At 49.7% G+C, this 24,084-nt stretch overlaps 1 protein-coding gene across 1 annotated transcript in view; it reads right to left on the bottom strand.

The window, feature by feature from the left end:
* Positions 1–302: 302 nt before the first annotated feature.
* The window catches only part of LRP8 (LDL receptor related protein 8), a 201,365-nt gene continuing 177,583 nt past the window's right edge, over positions 303–24,084 (bottom strand). Inside the window, exons 7-19 of the mRNA XM_054165169.1 lie at positions 23,716–23,838; positions 20,890–21,009; positions 20,635–20,760; positions 19,483–19,654; positions 14,884–15,111; positions 13,207–13,325; positions 11,654–11,793; positions 8,786–8,927; positions 8,186–8,338; positions 7,316–7,546; positions 5,412–5,480; positions 5,028–5,200; positions 303–2,574 (exon numbers count right to left, since the gene is read on the bottom strand). Of these exons, the coding sequence (XP_054021144.1) occupies positions 2,536–2,574; positions 5,028–5,200; positions 5,412–5,480; positions 7,316–7,546; positions 8,186–8,338; positions 8,786–8,927; positions 11,654–11,793; positions 13,207–13,325; positions 14,884–15,111; positions 19,483–19,654; positions 20,635–20,760; positions 20,890–21,009; positions 23,716–23,838 (1,835 nt within the window). The 3' untranslated portion in view covers positions 303–2,535. The remainder of the gene's footprint in view (positions 2,575–5,027; positions 5,201–5,411; positions 5,481–7,315; positions 7,547–8,185; positions 8,339–8,785; positions 8,928–11,653; positions 11,794–13,206; positions 13,326–14,883; positions 15,112–19,482; positions 19,655–20,634; positions 20,761–20,889; positions 21,010–23,715; positions 23,839–24,084) is intronic.

Raw genomic sequence — 24,084 nt, 5'->3', positions numbered from 1 at the left:
CAAAGGCTGGAGGAAACAGAGTGGTTTGTAGCCAGTGGCTACACTACAGCAGGGCTGTTGTACACTGCATCCCCTTCTGAGGCAGAGCTGTCTCACAGTGGGTAGTGACTGGTGTGCCACTGGGAGTTTGACTGGTTGTGGTTATATCACTGCTGTAATTGTTCAGTTCCAGGAAACCATGACCCTGGCCCTGTTCTCCATGCTCAGCAGAGCTAGGGAAAGCTCAGCCCCAACTGTGACACAGCCCCAGGTGTGGGATGGTGTTTCAGGCACTAGAGAGTAATGAGTTCAGTAGTCCCAGATAAAAAATTTAATCTTTCTCTAGAAACAGTGCACTGTTGTACAAATCTGTGATTTGGTTTGCAGGCCTCCTCCTCCATGGCAGTACAGCAAGTGTCACCCCCAGCACACCCCCACCCCTCCCTGCTCCTTTTGTCCCCAACAGAAAAACTGAAACACAAAAGGCACCAAGCAAGGACTTACTCTAACAGAACTGCAACGTGACAAGACAGATCAGAAATGATTACAATGTTCAATAACAACCCTAACAATCCCAACCATTATTGAAAATAATTCATTTCTTACAAAACAAATTTGGTGTTTGAACTTCTCAGTAGTTAGAAATCTGTAAAGGCTGAAGTCAGCACTGCACATCATGTCCATTTACAGTGGCCTGGGGGAAAAAAAAGGGCAGCCTTTTTTACAGGTTTTGTACAGGTTTGGTTACCTCTGTGCTTAAAAAAGTATCAAAACTGTAGAACTCCCAAAGCTATTTACAGTCCTCTGTTAGTTACAGTGATCACATACAGCCTCCTCTTGCTGTTCCTCTTCGTGCACACAGTGCATGGGTTTGCAGCAACAGAGCTGCCTACCTTAAACAATCATTTAAACATTTATATAGCTCAGACTTTCCCACTGCTTTAAAATCTACACCTGGACTGGGAGGATGTTGGGGGGTGTTGTAGTGTCTGTGTATGCTGAGGGTACACACTGTGCCGGTAATGCAGAGCAGGGCTGCCTCCCTTTCCTCAGCCAACAATCAGCTTTTTCAGCTCGCTGGCATACAGAAGTTGGACTGATGGAAGAACACTGGGAAGCTGGCTCTAGGTTTTGGCAGAGTTCAGGGAGGTGCTAGCCCATTGTCCTAGGGAAGTGTACACACTGCCCATGGAATTCCCTGGGACTCTTACAGAATGAGTGGGTTTTCTGCAAGGGTCAGGACGGCCCAGCCAAAGACACTGGAATCTTCACCCTCCTTTAGCCTCCTCACCTGGTGCACTGTGGTATGGGGGATGGACCAAGCTGCAGTGGCAGCATCTGGAAGGGAATCTCGGCATACACTGAACAGAGACACTGCCCCACAGCATCTCCTCAATCTGAACTTCATCAGTGTGAGCAGGGAAGAGAGCAAGGAGGGAAGGAATTAACTTCTGTTACTGTGTGGGTTTTTATGTCCTGATGAGCCAGTTGAGAGTGCTCTCTTCAGGCTATGGAAGTCTGTATGGCTCAAATCTTTGTTCCTGCTCATGGTGAGAGGTGCAGGATTCCCAGTGGGGAAAAGCATTTAGCTTTACATTTAGAAGCAAAGAAAGAAAGAACTGAAATAAATTTTGTACCAGGCTGTAAAAAGCAACAACACAACATGTAAAAACTGGGCATTGTAGGAGTTGCTCCTGAACTGCTGCAGCCAGCAGCTCCTTCAGTTGCAAGTGCAGCAGATGGATCTTCCTGGCTGGACAGGGAAATGCAAAAGCAGCCCTTTAGGAGCCAGCTGGGAAAGTAGCAGCTCTGTTTGTTACAGAAGCGCTTCAGCTGTCAGCTGCCTCACCCTACAGCTTGCTCTGACTTTGTGTCCTTAGATTTCAAGCTTCTCAAACATCCTGTAGAAACTCGATTACCCCTAACGGGCATAAACGTAGGCTAGTCGTTTTAAAATAGACGTATATATCTTTATATATATGTATATATTTATATGCCTATATACCTATCTATCCAGTCTAGATAGATATATACACAGATCATCTATGCACAGCAAGCCAAACATACCAGAAAAATAAATACTCTCACCCCTCTAACTGTATTTACAGAGCAGATCCTTATAACCCAGCTTTTGTTAATAAATATGTCTAAACTGCCTGTACAGGATTTGTTTTGTACTTATGTTGATGGATAGCCACAAAGCATATTCAACATATTTACAAAATATCTATAAATATAGTCTTGAAAGAAAGCAAAGCTACCTACCCCCTCAGCCTGGCTGGTTATGTACATCGAGTTAGTAGCTCAGCTGTCGCTTACTCACTATCACAAATGGGTAGTGCAACAAGTTAAAACGTGTATAAAAGATTATACATACAAAACTCTCACATCCTTTGGATGTTTGCAGTTCATTATAACTTTGTGGTTACCCTTCTGCAACATAAATAACCATCAAAACAAAACAAGAAACCCCAAACAACAAAAAAAGAAGAAGCAGGTTCTGTGATCCCAAAGTCAGTTTGTTCGGTGTGGCGGTTTGGAGCGGCAGCTTCCTCCTCATGGCAAACCGTCGTCTTCTAAGCTTAACGCCACGCGCTGGGAAGGGAGAAAAACACGGCTCACAATCACAGAATTGCTTCACTTGGAAAAGGTCTGTGTTCAAATTTTGCCCCCCCCCTTAAATTTGCCAGACCAGCTCAGCTGGAAGCAGATAAAAGCTGTATTTACGAGCAAAACTGCACTCTACAATGGAATGCAATGAATATGTACAAAATATAGACAGCATTTGCAATAGATATTTACAATTCATAAACAGCACAAGAAACCCCCTGGCCAAAGATCAGGGAAAGCTACTAGCTTCTTGGAATGGGCTGCCTGAGGAGGTGGTGGAGTCACCATCACTGGAGGTGTTCAGGAGGAGACTTGATGGGGTGCTTGGTGCCATGGGTTAGTTGATTAGATGGTGTTGGATGATAGGTTGGACACGATCTTGAAGGTCTCTTCCAACCTGGTCTGGTCTATTCCTATTTCTATTCCTATTTCTATTCTATTCTCCCTCTCTGTCCTTCCTTACCCTCCTGTACAAAAGGGAGAAGAGACAGAAGCAGAGAAGTTAATACCAAAACAATGCAGCCAAGGGCAAGCAGAGGCGAGTTTAGTATCTCTCCCAGAGCCAAGAAGCAAGAAGAGAAAAAAGAGCTTGTTTTGGTACAACCAGTTTTAGTCCCTTATCTCTTCCAGTGGGATTGTTCAGAATTATCTCTGTTTTCCTTTTTACAGCCAATAGTGATTTATTTACATTTTACTACTTTTTTGCTCAAGATCTGTGAAAAAAATTTAAAGGCATAGTCTCAAACTACCACGGGTCTCTGAGATCATCAAGTCCAACTGACAACCTAACGCCACTAACCCATGTCCCACAGTACCATGGCCATGTGTTTCTTGAACACCTCCAGGGATGGTGACTCCACCACCTCCCTGGGCAGCCTGTTCCAGTGCCTGACCACTCTTGTAGCAAAGATATGTTTCCTAATATTCCATCTAAACTGCCCCTGCCATGATTTCAGGCCATTTCCTCTTGTTTTATCACCTGATACTAGGGAGAAGAGACCAACCCTTGCCTCGCTACACCCTCCTGGCCTTTTTGGACCTCGGACTTTACAGGTATTAATTAAACCTCTCACCTGGGCAGCAGATATTGGTTGTGGTGCACAGAACCCTTCAGTTAAACAAAGTTCAGTCTATGGGAAAAAATTTCCCAAACAGTGTGGGCTACAAGCTGAGAGGACCACTGCAGCAAAGTGAGGCTTATAAAAGCAAAATGTAATTATTTACACTGGAATTTGACCTGGACAGCCCAGTCCAACATCCATCTTCTGAGCAGCGCTTGGGGTACCCAGCTGCAGGCTGGCACAGCCCCTGGATTTCAATCTTTACCCAACTCTACACCACCAACTGTCATTAAAAGCTAACCAGCATCATCCTCCACCTGCCCATATATCCTTTATAGACTAGTTGTGACCAGGGATGCTGCTGTTGACCTGCATCTCTGCTTCAAAGCTCAGGGCTGTCCCTCGTGTCCTGGCCACAAATCTATTTTCTGCGCTGACGTTTTCCCCTCAGATGGTGTTGCTCACTCAAGCATTACTAAAGAGGCTTTGGAAAGTTAATTCCCTTGTGCACTGCAAACAGAGCAGTTGAAAGTGCCAGTGCTGCATCTCAGCAGGGCTGCTGTCCAGGAGGAGGCTCCTTTGCAGATTCACTGTCCCAAGAGAGAAAAGGGTCTCTCCCTTCTGTATGCACAGCAACTGCTATCAAAATGTTTGCTTTTTAAAAGCTTTATCTTGCCAAGGCAAATTTCCAATACTTCTTAGAGAAAACCTCCTTATGAGGGACTCTTCTTTACCATGCTACATTATAGAGAAAATGCTCTTCCTGCTTTGCAGAGAAGCTCAAGTTATCCTTAAAGGAGTTTAGGCACTTGGTAGCAGTCTAAGGGAATCTAGCAGGGGATAAGTGATCAGCTGTCAGGTATTGAGCTCCTCAGATAGCTTGACACTTGCCAGCTGCATTGATTAGGACAGCAGTTCTTCATCTGAACACAGACTCACAGAATGTTAGGGGCTGGAAGGGACCTTGAGAGATCATCTAATCCAATCTCCCTGCCAGAGCAGGATCAGAGCAGTGTAGATCACACAGGAACTCATCCAGGCAGGTTTTGAGTATCTCCAGAGAGGTAGACTCCACAAGCCCCCTGGGCAGCCTGTTCCACTGTTCTGTCACCCTCACAGGGAAATAACTGTTCCTCCTGTTTCCATGGAACTTCCTCTGCCTCAAACACAGCATCTTGTTGTACAGACCACTACAGTCGAAGACAACAGCAGGAGCTGCCTGCAAATGCAAGCTTCTGCCCACTCAGTGATTACTGAAGAAGCTCTGGGCTTTGTCATTGTATGGCAAATAACTCAAACTGTAAGTGGCTGGAGAGAATTCTGTATCTAAACTCTTAATGAAATGAGTCTCCATCAGCAGTGGCCTCAGATACTTACTGCTGGGTAGACGTGTCCGATCTGGGCAGTCCGCCCGATGTGGATTTCATCTTCATCTTCCTCCTCTGTTGTCTTCCTGTACACTGGATTGTCAAAATTCATGCTTTTGGTATTCTTCCGCTTCCAGTTCCTCCAGATGAGGTATCCCCCCATGCACAGCAAGCCAATGACCACTGAGGAAAGGGGAAAGATAGGGCTGTCAGGCAGGCATGGATCTGCTGGGATGGTCCCATGTAGATAGCCATGCTTAAAGAATTTTCTCAGAGCCAGGCTGCCTTTGCCCAGCAGCAGTTCCCGCGCTCTGTCCCACCCCTGGCAGCCAGAGGAGTGTATTTACAGTGGTGTTTTGCTGTGACCTCTGACAGTTAAATGAAAGCAGCTTACCCACAGGGATGACAATTCCAATCACAGCTGCTGTCACAGTTGAATCAAAGCCTTGGTCATTATTTGCATCTGCAATCACAGAAGAAGTTCTGATCACTCATTGGCTGGTTTGGAAGCCAAGGCTAAAGGATGTTTTATGTCAGTAACCCATCAGAAGGGTTTTGCAATTGAAGAGTTTACAAAAGCTTTTGTAATAAAATGTCTATGGAGAAGATAAAAAGCATCTGGCCACAAGATGTTAGCTAAGCTGAGCTGTTTCTTCCCAGGAACAATGAACAGCCTGACCATGAGGTGCTGCGGCCCTCACAGGATTGCAAGCTGCACTCCAGGAGAGTGGGGCCAGGAGGGCAACCGCTCAGCACAGTGCTGCCAGAGGGAAGCACTAACCAGAAGTGAGCCCATGACAGTGCTTGAGCACAACAAAAGAGGCTAGTTTGAAAAACTGGGATATTTAATGGAAACTCCATGCATGGATATGAGGAAAGCACTCTTTAAAATCCACACTACAACACTTCCTAGTACTGACACAATTAATGATTCATTGAGCTGCCAGACAAAGAACCGAGTTCAAAGCCTTCTGCACAGCTTTGCTTTCCCTTCTTTCTTTATTTACAGCTGAGGAGTTAGTCAGCACATCTACCACTCACTGCTGCAGGCTGCCTCAGCACCCAAAACTTGGTACTGTGCTTAGGAGAGAAAGAAATTAACAAGGGGAAAAGAATAATACAAACAAATCTATATATCTATATACCTTTCAAGTTAGATACTTAAAAATGTTTGCTTCAAGCAAACGTTGATCAGCACAGCAAAGTTGTTCTTGCTAAGGTATCAGAATTGAGAGAGGAGGCACTGACTGAAGCCTGCCTTCTGATACACCAATTGATAGACCTTAAAGGGCAAATGATCCCTTTCAATGCCTCCCTCTGGCAGGTTCCTGTATTACATAACTGTTTACTTAATAGTGAGCCAGGCTAGCTGAAATGTGGACAATTAAGGCTTGTTAAAAAGTTAATTACTACCTTTGAAAGAAACCAGTGCAAAAGAAACTTCCAATACAGGAATTTTAGCAATGGCCTCCTGTGCTGCTGGAGCAGCACCAAGCTGCCTCACTGCTCCTACAGACAGGCCCTGGGCAGACAGGGAGGTTTACCCTGGCTCTCCAGGTGCAGTGCAAACTGCCTGCTCTGCTTGGTGCAAGGCTCAGGGAAAGGAGCAGCACTGTGCTGTTCTGAAAGCAATCTAGAGCTGTCTGAGCTCTCCACTGAGTCCTGATGAGTGAAGTTGTCTCTCTAGACTAGGATTTGGTTTTTCTTTTTTTTGAAAGCAGCTCAGCTTTTCTGTTTTGCTTTGGCAGCACTGCCCAGAGGGATTACCTGTTGGCACTGAGAGTGGAGGTTGGTGTTTCATTACTCGCTTGTTATGTGGGGTCAGCTGGAGGAGAGCCTGGTAGGGGTCTCTGCAGGGATACTGTTCTGCTACATAATGCAAACAGTCCTGTGCCATGGCCACAGCAACAGAGAGAGCACAGCCACACAAACAGATGCTGCTTGTCATCAGCTGTAGTGATTGCAAATGTCCAGCAGTGCTAAAGCTGGACAGCAGGCAGTTTTCCCCCACACCCTGTACTAGATCACGGGAATTATTAAACAACTGGAATAGGTGATGTGTCTGTAGAATGATCCACACACAGCACTAGAGCTGGGATGCACTAACATTGGGCACAAGTTCCTTAGCATCCTGACTGACTTAAGTCACATCAGGCAGCACAGACCCCTGCAGAAAGATCACCTGGTGTCTCCCACTGTGCAGCAGGATGTGCCTGCCTCTGACCTGTCTCTAACTTGGTTGTCTAGGGAAGTCTCCCACTGGTGATACAGAAGAAAAGGGGAATCTTGGTCTCTTACAGTGCTGGGATAAATTGCTGTTTCCAGTGGTCATCTCAGAGTCTATCAGGATGGATGTTGTGGATGGTAAACGAAAGCCTGGGGAGGTGATGGTAGCTTCTGACACGGCTTTGGGGATGGTGGCGGGGGTGCTACTGGCGCTGCCAAGGACAGCTGTGATGGTCGTGGTACCAGTGCTGCGTGGTGCTGCAGTTGTAGGAACCAGGACAGGAGGGGAAGTAGTTGGAAGATCTGAAAAGCAAGAGCAGCATTGACATTTGGTTAAAGGAAGGACCCAGAGCAAATCATGGGGGAGGACTGTGACATTCACCGAGCAGAAGCAGCAACCAAACGGCAGTTGTATCTACCAGCAGACTATCCACAGGTCTCTGCCTGAAGCTCCAGGAATGATTTCCCGAAGCCAAGCTCAATTTCTAAATGGCAATAAAGCACTCTGCATGGAGGGCAGGTAAGAAGTTCAACCTCTTGTGGGTTTTTCAATACCTTGGAAGATGCTGAATTGGTACCAGGAGCTATTTGCATGTGAGGGACAGCTATGCTGAAGGATTTGTCTGTTCAGGACACTGGCAGCGTGTGGCCTCTCCAGGTCCAGTATTGGTAGGGTGCTGATGTAGCAAATTTCAATGTTTTATCAACCATTCACACCTTTAGTGCTGTCCTTATCCCTTTTTTCCCTTTCCTGCTGTGTCTTTCTCTGGTTATGCTCTCCAAGAGAAGCAGGCTTGCCCTGCAGGACAGCACGGTGCTGGCTCAGAAGGCAGCAAGGAGCAGAATGCAAACGCTCCCTGTTTGTGTTCTGGCCTCAGGAAATCTGTTCCCTCGGAGTAGGAGTCTGTGGGAATGCTGAAACAGGGACCTGATTGCATTTACCTTTGTAGCATTTCTTCATGTCAGGACCCAGCCACATGTTGTCAGGACAGGCACAGGTGTACTTGGGAGAGTGGGGAGAGATCTGGGGTGCAGGAAGACACAAGTACTCGCAGCCTCCATTGGGCTGGGGGCTGAGCTCGCAGGAATCTGGAGCTGTTCAAGGGTGGAACAAAAGACAAAGTGTTTCTCTAAGTATTTATTTCTTGTTCTTGGCAAAGAAATAGCAAGGTCTCTAAGAAGGCTTCTCCACTGGGCTACTTAAGCATCTTTACAGTTTAGAGTAGAGTGAAACCCTACCGGCTGCTATCAACCCCACCCCAGGAGGCAAGGACTGGGAAGCAGCAGAGTGAGGAGAGTAGCTCACAGGTATCAAAGACAACAATTGAGCAGTTAGTAACACATTGCAGGCTTTTCAGTAAGGGCTGCTGAATTCATTATGCAGGACCTCCAAGCATTTGGCATTGATTTCTCCTCATTACCTGTGCTTTCTGTCTCACTGGGAAGCACTGGAGGTCCCTTCTGGCCCAGACCATTCTATGATTTTCTCCACTAGCTGAAACAAACCTGGCTGAGGGCCATGGTACCCTGAGGGTGTCTCACCTTTGGGCTGCTTTAGCTCATGGAACACCACGATGTCATGAGGGTTGTTGAGATTTTCTGCCAAAATGGAGATGTCCAAACCATTCAGCCTGTTTGCACTGAAGATTGCTTCATTCTCCAGGTCAGTCCAGAACACTCTGTCCTGCAGGAAAGGCAGAGGATTTCTGACCTGGCCCTGCTCAAATCCAACTCAAGCTGGATTAACCTCCAATAGTCACAAAGCCAACACATTCTGTTCCTACCTTGGGGCACCTTCAGTTCATGCTACTTCTATCTGCAGCCCTTTGCTTTTCTTTCTGGTGTTAGGAGACTTTCATTTCTGCTGTTCCAAGGCAAAGCAACCCTACATGTTTGGAAGTGCTTGGTGGTTGTGAGAAGATGTGAGACAGGGATGAGGGAGCAGAAAGCTGGTGAAGCACAGAAGAGGTTCACCCATTCTGTTTCTGAATAAAGATCATGAGGGGTGGGTGTCAAGTGAAGGGGGCCAATCTCTTCAGTGGTGCACAGAGATAAGACAAGGAACAATACACAACGAGAGGACACAGTCTCAAGCTGCAGCAGGGGAAGTTTAGGCTGGATGTTAGGAAGTTCTTCACAGAAAGAGAGATTTGCCATTGGAATGGGCTGCCCAGGGAGGTGGTGGAGTCACCATCACTGGAGGTGTTTAGGAAGAGACTGGATGAGGCACTCACTGCCATGGTCTAGTTGATTAGATGGTGTTGGGTGATAGGCTGGACTTGATGATCTTGAAGGTCTTTTCCAACCTGGCCTGGTCTATTATATTCTATTCTAACTTGAACACAGAAGGTTGCACCTCAACATAAGGAGAAACTTCTTTACAGTGAAGGTGACAGAGCACTGGAACAGGCTGCCCAGAGAGGTTGTGGAGTCTCCTTCTCTGGAGACTTTCAAAACCCACCTGGATGCATTCCTGTGCAGATTACCCTGGGTGATCCTGCTTTGGCAGGGTGGTTGGACTCAATGTCTGGAGGTCCCTTCCAACCTCTAATGTTCTGTGATTCTATGAGCAGAACCAAAGGGCTGTGCCAGAAACTTCTGCTATCCCTGCTGCTTTTTATCTCCTTTCCAAATGCAACTCCTGCATTGAGCAGGTATCTATGAAGAGGCCAGAGCAGCTGCCAAACAGCATGGGAGCTGCCGCCTGCTCAAAACCACCTGTATCTCTGTAGGGACAGTCATGCTGATGGGGAACAAGGGCCAACAATCCAAAGTCTGTTATTCTAACCAGCCACTCAGAGGAGGAAGGGCCTGTAGAGGGTCAACAACCCAAGAGATCCTTCCAAACACTGTTGGTGAGGATTAGAACTAAAGAGCAACAAAGTCTGAAGGAAAGCTGTGCCCAGAGTTAGATGCCTAGGTACAACACACAGCACATGGGAGGAGGAAGGGCTTAAGGAAGAGGCACCTTGACCAGACACCTTCCTCTGCTATAATGAGGTGTGAAAGCTGAAGCTTTTGTTCCCATAATCATTTAAATCATCACAGACAGGAGGTTAGCTACAAGGGAGAAGACTTCACTGCCCCAGGCTAGTGATACTTGACAGTTGTCTAACAGGGGAGGAAGAATGGAAGAGCTGGATTGGCCCTCTGCTTCCACCCAGGCAAAGCAAGGACTCCAGTTACCTCTTCTGTAGCCCAGAATAGTTGTGTGCTGCTGAGATGGGATGGGGAACACAGTTTCAGACACATGCTTTAGGATCTTAAGCATGAGAAACATAATGCAAGGAAGCTGTTAGCCCTGGGCCCTGCCACCAGCTGCCTGAGTATAAACTAAGGGCAAAGATGTGGATGCCCATTTCGGTAATTTCAGTGTTCTTAGTTCTTCCCCAAGGCCATTTGAGGGCTTGAACTGTACTCTTAACTACTGCATTGCTTTTAGTGTGGCTGCAGTGTGACACTGGATGCTCCAAGAGCACTGAATCCACAGGAGCAGTGGGGTTTGCAGTGGAACACAGCGGGGAGTTGGCAGCCCTTGGGAGAAGAGGCTCCTGTCTTTGTAAGAGCAGGGCTCTAATTCTGGGAACAGGTAAGTTTCTCTGATGTGTGGCAGGATTTGTGTGCTCTAACTGGAGCAGTTCACCCTGAAAGGGAATTATCTGCCACTTTCACAACTAGGTGAGCAAGCATCTTTCGGTGCCAAGTGCCCAGCCTCAGCAATGCCCTGGTGCCCAGACAGTGCAGCAGGAGCCCTTCCAGTGCCGTGCTGGCACAGATGCTGGCAGCTGAAGCCTCCTGAGACTCTCAGACTCCTGAGAGAGCTGAAAACATTTCTGAGGATATTCCTGCAGGTGCTGGGATGGACAATGGGAATGACCAGCCAACACAACAAGGTCTAAGGGGCTGTCCTCCCCAGAGGGCTCTGTGGGCACCAGAAAATGCAGCACAGGTATGCAGAGATGGTATGAACCAAAGCTGCCGAGAGCAGCAGGGTGCTCTCCCTGCAGACTGTGAGCCTGCTAGAGTCCAGGCAGCTTCCCACCAAGTCCAGCTTTCAGAATGTGACAGATACATTGCAGTGTCACTCAGAGAAGAGTTGTCCACCTGCTGGTCTCTGTAGGTGTCTCCTCCCTAGCTGGTGTATGACAGCTGGCTCAGTTCGCCGCAAGGCAAACCCATCACCCATTCCGGCACCTCAACAGGTACCCTGCTGCCACGTGAGGTAAGAGCATGGCACAACACTTTGCTCTTGGTTAGGGGATGGAGGAAACAGTTCTCATAGAACCTGGACTAGGTTAAGTGGTTTCTATGTCAGCAAAGGCCCTGTCTGAGCTTTCTGTGCTATGCAAAAGCTTGTGGCCAGGGAGAGCTCTGAGCCCTCTTGCAGCCTCCAACCTGTTCAACTCTTACCTCAAACACTGCTAGGCCAAAGGGGTGGCTCAGGTCATCCACAGAAGAGATGAGGACTTTCCTGTTGCTGCCATTGACATCAATGCAGGACAGGGAATGCAGCTTGGAGTCTACCCAGTAGAGACGCTGATTCAGCAAATCTGGAGCAGTGAAACACAACGAGGCACAGTCACATGCATCTCCTGCCAGCTCCTGCCCAGCGTGCTCTCCCTGCTGGCAGCATGACCAATCCCTTCAGTACTGAGCCTTCTTTTTACCACCAGTTCTGATTTTGAACTGGTGCCCAGATATGCTGGGATGAGACCCTATAAATGCCATTACAAAGCTGGAATGTTCTGCGGTGTGTGACAGCTCTGTACCACCAGGCTCTTTTGTTACCAGGAGGAGCAGGCCAGCAGCACTCTGGGTTCCCAGAGACACTCAGTGCCTGATTCATCCATCTCAAGGCTGTTTGGTCCTTAGCCTTTTGGTGGAGATCAACAGCTGTGGTTCAGTGGAACCCCTCTGAAGGAGCTGTGCAGTTTACACTTTTTCAGCAGAGACAAATCCTGTGCCCGGAAACCCTTCTTGTGCTGCACGCTGGGGGGATGCTGGTGGTGGGGACGCTTGTGCCACGACCAGCCAGGTTTTGGGGAGAGTGCAAGTAAGAGTGACAGGGAAGGAGCCAGTCTTCTTTAGAATATTAAGCACTGAATTTCTCTTCCTGGAGGAAATTCACTCATTTTGGATGAGATTCACTAAACAGAATGCAAGTAGATGAGTGCCAACACAAAACGCACTCCCTAATTAAACAAGTCATTAATTAATTTCTTCATTACTAAATGTTAACATTATTTGTTCCCAGCAGTAGCACTTCCAACGCTCTGCAAGGGTAGCAGCATTTTCTCCTACATCATTGTCATGGCCAGAATTGTCAACTCGAAACCCAAGCAGAGAGCCTGTATCTGCAAGGTGTTAAAAGCCTGGGCTTAACAGGAGAGGCTGTCTCCTGCTGCCCCACGAGGGCAGGAGACCTCCTGTCCACTCCTGCCGCTTGGTGTGGCAGCAGGAACAACCCCAGCCCTCAGGATATGGGCCAAGATAGGTTTCATCTCTCTACCCCCACCCAGAGCAGCTGGGAAGCCACATCAGCAGGGAACAGGTTCTGCAGGCTGTCCCTTCCCTTAATGTACTCTGCATGCATCAGTGAAGTATCTTGACCCTGCTTTTGAGACAGGCAGGTCCAGTCACTACTACCAGCACCTCTCTGATGCCTCCTGCACTTCCAAAGGTTTGCAACAGCTCTGCATTCTCCCCTCAAATTTCCCTTTGCCTTAAGGCCCCTAAAAGCAACTCAGAGCTCCTGCACTAAGAGGTGCAGACTGCAGCCAGACTCGGTACCTACGCTTGCTGCCGAAATAAAAGTGCTGGTGCTGGTGAGAGTAGGGTGACAGCACTTCCAGGAGCTGTGTGCAGTTGCCTTTGCACAGGCACTGTTCTGTTCCCCTGTATCACAGTAAAAACAACAGCAGGTGAGCCCCAGTGGAAGGGGCAGCTCCAAGCTGGGCACCTACCCAGTGTGATGCCGTTTGGCCACTCGATGTTGTCGGTCACCAGCAGCTGCCGCCCCGCGCCGTTCAGGCCAGCCTTCTCAATCTTGGCCTTGTCCCCCCAGTCAGACCAGTACATGAACCTGGGACACAAATGCAAGGCAACAGGCAGTTGGGCTCTGCATAAGAAATCTGTGCTGCTACTCAGACTAGGAGATCTGGACGTGTGCAACATGTCCAGAGAAGAGCCACGAGGATGATCAGAGGGCCAGAGCGCCTCTGCTATTCAGACAGACTGAGAGAGTTGGGGCTGTCTGGAGGGGAGAAGGCTCCAAGGAGACCTAATTGTGGTCTTCCAGTATCTGAAGGGGGTCTACAAGAAGGCTGGGGAGGGACTTTTTAGGGTGTCAGGGAGTGATAGGACTGGGGGGAATGGAGCAAAACTAGAAATGGATAGATTCAGATTGGATGTTAGGAAGAAATTCTTCCCCATGAGGGTGGTGAGACACTGGCACAGGTTGCCCAGGGGGGTGGTAGAAGCCTCATCCCTTGAGGTTTTTAAGGCTGTGCTGGATGTGGCTCTGAGCAACCCGACATAGTATGAGGTGTCCCTGCCCACAGCAGGGGGGTTGCAACTAGATGATGCTTGAGGTCCCTTCCAACCCTAACAATTCTATGATTCCTTAGCACAGCAAAGCCCCTCAGCCACTCCAGTGAACTCCAACATGCAGCGTCTAGAAATGTCTATCAATATCTGAGGGGTGGGTGTCAGTGGAGGGGGCAAACTCTTTTAGGTGGTGCACAGTAATAAGACAAGGAACAATGGATACCTCAACATGAGAAGAAACTTCTTTACAGTGGGGGTCACAGAGCACTGGAGCAGGCTGCCCAGGGGCGTTGTGGAGTCTCCTTCTCTTGAGACTTTCCAAACCCGCCTGGATGCATTCCTGTGCAGACTACCCTGGGTGATCCTGCTTTGGCAGGGGGGGTGGACTGGATGATCTCTGGAGGTCCCTTCCAACCTCCAACATTCTGTGACTGTGTGAGTCATACAGTCACACACTGTCCCACAGCCTGCTCTGCCCCACAGCCTGCACCAGAGTGCCACACCTCACCTCAGCAACCCCATGCAAACCATCTCCTGGTGTGTCTGCTCAGTGTGCAGACTTCACTGAGCTGAGCAGCCCAGACAGACTATGACACAGGACAACCTATGTGCCTGCACCAGGCCCGTCAAACACATGACCTGACCATTATTTCCAGAACCCTCTTGTAAAGAGTCAGGTGAACCATCTCAGTGGTCCCAGTGAAGTTCAACAGAACTTTAACAGCATCTGAAGTCTTGGTGAGGACCACTCACAAGTTGGTAAGAGGCGGAAAGAATCATAGAATTGTCTGGGTTGGAAGGGACCTCAAGGATCATCTAGCTCCAACCCCCCTGCCATGGGCAGGGGCATCTCACATTAGATCAGGTTACTCAGAGTCACATCCAGCCTGGCCTTAAAAACTGTTAGGGATGAGGCTTCTACCACCTCTCTGAGCAACCAGTGTCTCACCAGCCTCATGGTGAAGAACTTCTTCCTAACATCCCATCTGAATCATTTCTATATTTTTTCCATTCCCCCAGTCCTATCATTACCTGACACCCTAAGAAGCCTGGAACACCTCTGCTGGCGAGGGAGTGGTGGTCTTTGCACTTACCTCTGTGTGGGATCCACAGCAATGGCTCTCGGTTCACTGAGGTCGCTGTTGAAAAGTGTCCTCCTCCTGCTTCCATCTGCAGTGGCCACCGAGATGGTCTTGTTTCCAGAGTCTGTCCAGTAGATGTTCTTATGAACCCAGTCTATTGCCAGTCCCTCAGGAGAGTTCAGCTGGCTGTCTATCAGCGTCACCTGCTCGGCCGTGTCGCTCGCCTTGTCGATGTAGGCACTGCAGAGGCAACCACAGGGCCTGGCACCAGCTTGGCCAACAGCACAGAGGGGGCCATGCACGGGTGTGGGGGGTGGACCTCAGCAGCTCAGTGCCAGGCAGCACCACTGCAACCCCAGGGAGAGAAAAGGCCCATGTGGCAGCATGACATCTTTAACGTCTTTGTTGGTGACATGGACATTGAGGCACCCTCAGCAGGTTTGCTGACAACACCAAGCTGTGTGGTACAGCAGACACACTGGAGGGAAGGGATCCATCCAGAGGGACCCTGACAGGCTGGAGAGCTGAGCCCATGACAACCTCATGAGGTTCAGCAAGACCAAGTGCAAGGTCCTGCATCTGGGTTGGGGGAATCCCAAGCACCGATATAGGCTGGGCAGGGATTGGCTTGAGAGCAGCCCTGAAGAAAAGGCCTTGGGGGTGCTGGGGGATGAGAAGCTCAACAGGAACCAACAGTGTGCACTTGCAGCCCAGAAAGCAAACCAGATCCTGGGCTGCATCAAGAGAAGTGTGGCCAGCAGGTCAAGGGATCTCGCCCTCTACTATGCTGAGACTGCTGTACTGCATCCAGTTCTGGAGCCCCTATTACAGGAAGGATCTGGAGGTGCTAGAACATGTCTGGAGAAGGGCCATTAGGGCTGGAGCTCCTCTCCTATGGAGACAGACTGAGAGAGTTGGGGTTATTCAGTCTGAAGAAGAGAAAGCTCTGAGGAGGTCTTGTTGTGGCCTTCCAGTATCTTAAGGAGCCTACAGGAAGGCTGGGGAGGGACTTTTTAGGATGTCAGGAAGTGACAGGACTGGGGGGAATGGAAAAAAATAGAAATGGGTAGATTCAGATTGGATGTTAGGAAGAAGTTCTTCCCCATGAGGGTGGTGAGACACTGGCACAGGTTGCCCAGGGAGGTGCTGGAAGCCTCATCCCTGGAGGTTTTTAAGGCCAGGCTAGATGTGACTGAGCAACCTGATCTAGTGTGAGGTGTCCCTGCCCATGGCAGGGGAGGTGGAACTGGCTGATCCTTGAGGTCCCTTCCAACCCTAACAATTCTATGATTCTATGACTGACAGAACTTCTCCTGGCTGCACACTGCAACCTTTCTCCTTCTGCTGTAACTTGTTTTGCTCTCTCTGGATCTGCAAGGCAGGGCAGGCATTGATCTCCTTTTATTTTCCTGCCTGCTTCCTGCTGTAACTACACAACTCAGCCAAACACTTGACTTCAGGCACATTAACTTCAATGGCCCCCATCCCTGGGAGTTATGGACTTTAGGAATAGCATCCCTGTTCTCTGCTGAGCAAAGCTGAATTTAGCACACAAACATACTTAAAATGTATTGCAGAATTTGGACCTGTGTAATTAATTATGATTCATCAAAGGAATTAATGGAGCTGTACTAATCTGGCAAGTGATCTTGTTAGAGACAAAGAAAACTTTCACTGAATGTCAGAGGCAGCCTCAGAATCTTTCCAACTGCTAATGAAAGGCAGCAAGCTCCACATGGATGGGTAAGAAAGACCTCAGTGGTGCTTCTGCTAGCACAGGCTGATTCTGCACTGCTGCCCTTGCCCCAGTACCAGCTGCAGGGATACAACTGAGCTGGAGCTCCTCGGAGCCTGCAGCAGTGTTCCCAAGGCCTCAGTCTGGCTCTCTGGGTAACTTGGTACATCTGGAAAAAGTTACACACAGCACAAAGCTTCTGTCCTCCCTGACCATATCAAACTGCAGGATAGTTCACATCTCTGCTCACTGGCCACCCTGCCCTTGCTCATGGAATGGCAGGCAAATCCTACAGGAGCTGAGCACTCCAGTAGCAGAGACTTGGAAGGTAAGGTCTAAACCCAGGAGTTGCTGTCAGTGTTTTATGGCCTGGGGCCCAGGCTGGAGCAGCTCTGCAGAGTCAGCCTGGATGAACTGCACAGTGCAGCATCTTCACTACAAGAGCAAGTGTAGAGTCTTGCACCCGGGCAAGTGCAACCCCATGGACCAGTATAGGCTGGGGACTGACCTGTTGGAGAGCAGTGAAGGGGAAAAGGACCTGGGGGTCCTAGTGGATGGGAAGTTGACCATGAGCCAGCAATGTGCTCTTGTGGCCAAGAAGGCCAATGCCATTCTGGACTGGATTAGGAGGGCTGTGGTTGGTAGGTGGAGAGAGGTTCTCCTCCCTCTCTACTCTGCCCTGGTGAGGCTGCATCTGGAATACTGTGCTCAGGTTTGGTCCCCTCAGTTCAGGAAGAACCTCAGGGAACTGCTTGAAAGAGTCCAGCACAGAGCCACAAAGATGGATAGGGGAGTGGAACATCTTCCTTAGGAAGCGAGACAGAGGGAGCTGAGGGCTCTTTAGCTTGGAGAGGAGACTGAGAGGTGACCTCATTCATGTTTATAAAGATGTAAAGGGTGAGTGCCAAGAGGATGGAGCCAGGCTCTGCTGGGTGATGCCCAATGACAGCACAAGGGGCAATGGTGGAAGCTGAGGCAGAGGAAGTTCCATGGAAGCATGAGGAAAAATATTTCCCTGTGAGGGTGACAAAACACTGGAACAGGCTGCCCAGGGGGCTGTGGAGTCTCCCTCTCTGGAGATACTCAAGACCTGCCTGGATGTGTTCCTGTGTGATCTTGTGTAGGAGATCCTGCTCTGGCAGTGGGGGTTGGACTGGATGAGCTCTCAAGGTCCCTTTCCAGCCCCTAACATTCTGTGATTCTGTAATGGGTTTGATTTTCTGACCCACCACAGGATGGTGTCACTGGGACTCTGCAGGGTGTTTGACAACATCCCAAAGGCTGCTTTGTCAGTCCTGTTCTAACATCATGGCTCCAGGTCAGGTAATTTCCCCCCAGTGAAATGGTTGTGTTCAACACTTCCACCACTGCCATGAGCTGCTGCACTGTCCCTCAGTGTGACCTGCTGCACTGCTGGGGAAGCTGAGAGAGTGTCCTGCAGCTTTCAGAATGGGAGGGCTGAGAAACAGGTGCCACTGCAATTCTCCCAGTAACAACTACTGTAAAAGGTCTTCTGACAATCCAAAGGGGACATCACCTCAATATAGGAGGATCTGGAAAGGCAAGTGAGATGGAAAAATGGGCTCTCTTGCCACCAATTACCTCCTGCACCACAGTTTCACCGTGCAGTAGCCTCTCAAGCACAGGCTGCTTTTCCTCAGAGCACTCCTGCAGGTGGAGTGCCTTTCTCTGCTGGAAGGACACAGCGGCCTTTTGTTTAGGAGCTTCATCCTGGTGATAGGAGCAGTGTCTTACACAGGAACACTTAACTGTTAAGCTATAACGGCACAGCTTGCTCTGCAGAACTGGTGGGGGTTATGACCAAGCTATTGCGAGCAGGGGTAGGAAAGGAGAATCCTGCTGTTTGGAGGAAGGCTTGGCACAGCCACGTTCAGGGTATGAACAACTGCTCAGTGGCTCCTAGTGCCCCAGGGAGCTGCAGGAGGAGCAGTGTGTCTTGAATAATTCTCTGTGCATAAATATGAAGCCCTTACCCACCCCTGCCCGTGCCTACAGAGCCAGACACAGTGCAAGCTGCCAGCTTTCCTCTGACCCACCTCCCTGTTTTCAGAGCAGGGTACCTGCCTGGCTGCCTGAGTGCTTAATGCTCAGCTCAGCCTGGGCCAATTTCCCTGCCACTGGCCTGGGAGCCACCACAGCCTGCAGGAAAGCCCAGCTTGGCTCCCACGCTCTGAAACCACTCAACCTCTGCCTGATCATTAGCTAAAATGCAGACCAAATGACAGCAGAGACTGCAGCTGGGTGCAGTAGCTATGCAAATCAGCATGCAGATGAGGATCTGCAGTGCACAGATTCAGTCCCTTTCTGCCCAGGCACAAGCACAAGCCCTGGTACCTGACACTGTGCTGGGTGCCACGAGAACAGCTGAAGGAGGTGAGCGAAGGAGAATCACAGAATGCGTGCTGTAGGCAAGCCTGTGTGTTTAAATCCTGTGTAGCAGAGACTGCAGTGGGCAGCTTATATCTGTCCTGCTCCCCTTGCTCCCATCCTTTGCCTCCTTTGTGCTTTCAGATGCCAAATCCTTTGTGGTTTGATGTGCAGCAAGCCTGGGGCACAGCAGCATCGCTGAGCAGCCTTGGGATTCAGCGAACAGGAGCCTGCTGTAGCTGCACACAGCACAGGACCTGTCAGTGACAGGACACCTTCCTGCCTTAGCAAGCCAGGGAACTGCACAAGCCCTGATTTATCAGTTCCTGAAAACCCAACCCTTACAAAGCCTGTGGCACAGCAGGTAAACCAGAGAGGGAAGAAAAGCCCTCGAGTTCCCTGAACTGCTCTCTGCAGAACCGCTGAAGGGGTACAGGCTGCCCCCCAGCTTTGGAAAGGTGCCAGCCCCCACCTCTCTTGCCCCTCACCTGTAGATCTTTCGGTAGAACAAGTCACACCAGTAGATCCTGTTGGTTGAGACCTCCACGTCCAGTGCCACCACGTTCTTCAGCATGGGGATGATGCGGGAGTAGTCGCGCTTCACCAGGTCTATCTTGCGCACCTCGTGGCGATTGGTGAAGATCAGGTATGGGCTCTTGCCTGCCACAGACAATGCATCAGGCTAGCAGCTGAGCCGAGGGCTGCATTCAGCTCTCGTGTCTCAAATGACCACAGAGCTTAGCAGTCACTGACAGCTCTGCTTTGTAAGGAGTTTACATCACACTGGAAGCAAGCAGGGAACGGCGGAACGTGATACTGAAAGGGAAGGGCTGGGACAAGGTTCTAGCTCTGGGACGTGTTGTACTACAGGGCTCCAAGCACAGGCTCCTGGGCACAACAAAATGTTCTAATCAACAAACAAATCAGTGTCCCAGGATTTGGGTCACTCCTAACTCACTGTGTCCTAGCTCACTGGAGGTGAGAGGCTAATGGACTTTGTGAGGACAGCAGGACAGGGTGCACACCATACAAATCCTGGGAAGGAAGAGCTCACATGGATGTAAAGCGTAACACTAGAGAAGCAATTTTGTATTGCTGGTAACTCACCCTTCCCTCAGGGACCCACTACTGCCACTAGAGAACCCCCCAGCACGGCTGATGCTGTCCTGCACGAGTCAGCTCTCTGTCTCTCTGGCATTCCCATTCAGTTTTGCAAACTGCTGCTGTTCCTGTTGGTGTTTGCATAGGAGGCTGGCGGGGTGGAGAGGTGGCTAACCTATTGGGGTGTTTTCCTCCTTTCAATACCACAATACCACTACCACTAATCTTTTTTTACTACACTGTGTTCATTAACACCTGTCAAGAGACTTCCTTTTCTAGTTTCAGCTTCAAACAGCCAGGCAGTGACTGCAAGCTTGCTCTGTGCACTGTTCCAATACTCTGATCTGCAGATCAGTAGCTCTTGCCTGCAGATGCATCTGCTCTCACTGCAGCAGTGCTGTGCTGCCCGAGAGGAGCTCTTTGCTTGCTTGCTTTGCTGGTTTTCTTTTATTTCTGTTCCCCAGCCCTTCCATCAGGTTTTCTTAGCGGGGCTGTGCTGCTGAGCAAGCAGAGTGGCAGTGCCTGTGGTGCTGTCTTACCTACAGCCTTGCAGTTCTTGGACAGGGTGTCCATCTCGTAGCCCTCGTAGCACTCGCATTTGTAGTCCCCTTTGTAGTTAACGCAGATCTGGCTGCAAGCGTCTGGGTTCTCACATTCATCGATGTCTGAAAGGAGTGTTTGAAACCCTTCAGTAACTCAGAATTGAACCATCTGCGATGGAGCAGTGCTGAAGGGAACAGAATCGTGTCTCTGTATGGTGAAACACAAGGGACTGCTGTTTGCATGTCAATTACCTCCACAGGTTTTTTTATCCAGAAGCTTGTAGCCGGGCGGGCACTGGCACTCGTACCCAATCTTCAGGTCTTTGCAGATGTGGGAGCAGCCCCCGTTGTTCATGGAGCACTCATTGACACCTGGAAGAGACATTACAGATTGCCCATGATAGAGGAGGGCTCTTAGTTGTAAGGCTGAATAAGATCAAGAGATCTTCCCCCATGTCCCAGGCAGGAGCTGGCCCCACAGAGCCTGTCTGTGACTTCACTGCTTCTCATTATTCCAAACCACCACCACAGGATCACTGAAAGCTAAATGAACAGGGAGCCCTGGGGATACAGTGGGTGTGAATCTCTGCATCTCATCCCATCAGAGAGCTGCTGCTTGCGGCATCTTCTGCCACATGTGAGAAACTTCTAAGGGACCTAAGGGCTCTCTCTAGGAGACTCCTTCCCTATGTGCTGGTTCATGTTGACTTTTCTGAGCAGTCTCTTTGAGCTTTAATAATTCATGCTGGGGGAGTCTCATCTCACAGGGGCCAGCTATTTTGAAGCACTGTACTCTCTTCCTATCTAGCTCCAAGGAATGATCTATATGAAACTTCCAGAAAACACCGAAGTGAGTCTGTCAGAGATGCTCCATTAGCACTGAGACGCAGTCCTCCCACAAACACATCCCACACCATGTCTCTGCTGGCAGCCTGCATGGGCCCTAGTGTGCTGAATCAACAGCCTCCATCCTCTCCTGGGGCTCTGTCTAATCCAAGGTGACCTCTCTGATCCTGCTTTCAAGTGCTGGAATGAAAACCAGACCAAATGGGTCCTTGTGACTGGAACTGAGTTGGTTTCCATCAGAAACAACATTCCTTGTTGTAATGAAGCTACACAAGGTGAAGAGGAAGTCCTTTCTCTGAGTAAGCCTGCTGAACAGAAGCTGTGGGACTTCAGGCATAGTGGGCTCACTAGAACAACCCAAAATGATTTGCTTCCATCTATAATGCACTTTAAAGGTAAACTTTTCATCTATCCTCTGCTTCTGGCTTCCTTGCACACTGCAGGTAAGCAGTCTGGCAGGGCCACTAAACCAGTGCTCTTGGAAGAAAATGCAAACAACTGCAAGCCAACTAAGTCAGTAAGACTAGGAAAATACCATACCAGAAGGAAGCCCATCTCAGCTCTGGGATGCTTTCACCTTCCCATCAAAGATACACTGACAGATATCAATACATGAACAGGGCAGGGTCTCTGGGGCTCCAAGGAGGAGACAGCAGAGCCTCATGGCGTTGTCACTGCTCGAGGTTCATTAATGAGTGTCACCTGTCCCGGCAAACTGGTCACAAACATACCCAGCTGCTCTCTGGAACACACCACACAGACTGCTCCAACTGACAAGCAAACCCTTGCTCAGGTGACTCCTAGGGCTTCAGAGGTGCTTTGTGCATGGATTTAGAGGCTGTAAATCAAGCACTGGTTCACTAGCTGCACTTCTCTGTGATTCTCACCAGGAGTTGAGGAGACACTAAGAAGAGACATCAGCCTGTTCTCCTCCTGCTGGGCAGCTGCTGTCCCTCACCCAGACTCTGCAGGATATTCTCTGCCTACCTAAAATAGGACAAGTGATGATCTGTCCTCTGCCATAGTGTTTAGGGGAATCTCAGAGGGCACTGCTAGACAGAGACACCAAGATGAGCAGCATGTCCTGCACCTCCTGAGCCGCCTTCATGGATTGTTTGTGTGTGGCTGTTAGAGCAATCCACCTCATTCCGCCCTCTTAAAGAGCTATTCTCTGCTCAGCTAGAAACCACTTCACTGCTAGCCTGGGACAGCAGCACCATAGGGCAGAGAACCAAGCCCAACTGTGCCATGCCACGGCCCAGTCTCCTAACACAAACTGGGCTGCAAGCTTTCTTGGGAGACCTCCACAGGCAGGCGAGTCACAACACCCACTCAGAAATACAGGGCAATGGGGATTAGTGTAGGAGAAAGCAAAGGCACACTGAAGGCCAGGGCAGGGACGTCCTCAGAGGCATGCACACACTCTTGTCTGATGCAGGGCTGTCTGACAGTTCCTCCTCAATCTGGGTCATGCAAGAGGCAGGCACTGAGCTCCACACTACTGCTGCTCCAGTGTCATGGAAAGTGATGCCTGAGGCACTTCTGCATGGGGGAAGAACCCCAAGTGTATAAGTGCTGCTCCAGACTAGGGCTAGTGCCCAGAATGGCCAGTGGGAAAGGTGGGAGAAGGGCTGCCATGGGGACAGCAGCACAGCTCTCTGGCCTGGGCTTTCCGCTGACTTCAACAGCCCAGACACAGACCAGGCTTGTGAGACCTGTGCCCAGAGCTGGAGGACACTGCTGAGAGCAATTGGCTGTCATTTCTGAGGGGTGCAGCAGGTAAAGCCCAGAAATGGCTGAGGTCATCTCTCAGTGACTGCTTTCACCTTCCAAGTGTGTCCCCAGCACTAAACGTTCATGATGTTATCATCATCTTACAATGGAAAGGTAATTTAGGCAATGATGCTAAATAAACTGGTGTGTGCCGTAGGGCACATCAGTGTCTGGGGAGAGCGGGGTCCTCCTGGTTCCTAGTCCCGTGCTCAGTTCATACATCCCTCCAAGAATAAAAGCTGAGCTGAGAAGGGCACAGTTCAACCTTACAGATGATCAGCTTAGACTACTAATTATATTCATCTGAAGGGCGACGAGAGAATAGAGGCAAGGAAAGAGAAGCGGAGTGAGAAACAGCATTAGCAGCTACATGTGGTTACACTCAAAGCTGTGAAGAGCAGATGGAGGAGAGGGGCAGCAGTTACAACAGGAGCAACACGTCGAAGGCAAGTACTGTACCACATTCTTTCAGAGGCTCGTCAGACCAGTCCCTGCAGTCTCTCTGCGAATCGCACACTCTGCCTCCGTCAATGCATTCGCCACTCTTACACTGAAACTTGCCGGGACTCTCACACGCGGACTCTGTCGTGTCGGGCAAGAGAGGAGAGCGACTAAGTTAGACCAGGCTCCTGACCACGGAGAGCCTGACACACAGCTTCAAGAGGGAGTCATTAGCAGAAGTGGGAAGAGATTAAGCAAGTGAACATTAGGCCTGGGTAGCATGCAAGGAACTTTTCAAGTCATGCAGCCTGCCTGTTCAGCACAAACATCTCTCCCAAGCGGCCCCTCTGCCAGAGCGGCTTGAAACTCTCCAGGGAGCAGCCTGGC

This window comes from Dryobates pubescens, chromosome 11, assembly GCF_014839835.1.
Source record: "Dryobates pubescens isolate bDryPub1 chromosome 11, bDryPub1.pri, whole genome shotgun sequence".
Lineage (NCBI taxonomy): Eukaryota > Metazoa > Chordata > Aves > Piciformes > Picidae > Dryobates > Dryobates pubescens.
The sequence above is the reverse complement of the archived record's forward strand: the minus strand, read 5'-3'. Positions and strand labels throughout refer to the sequence as shown.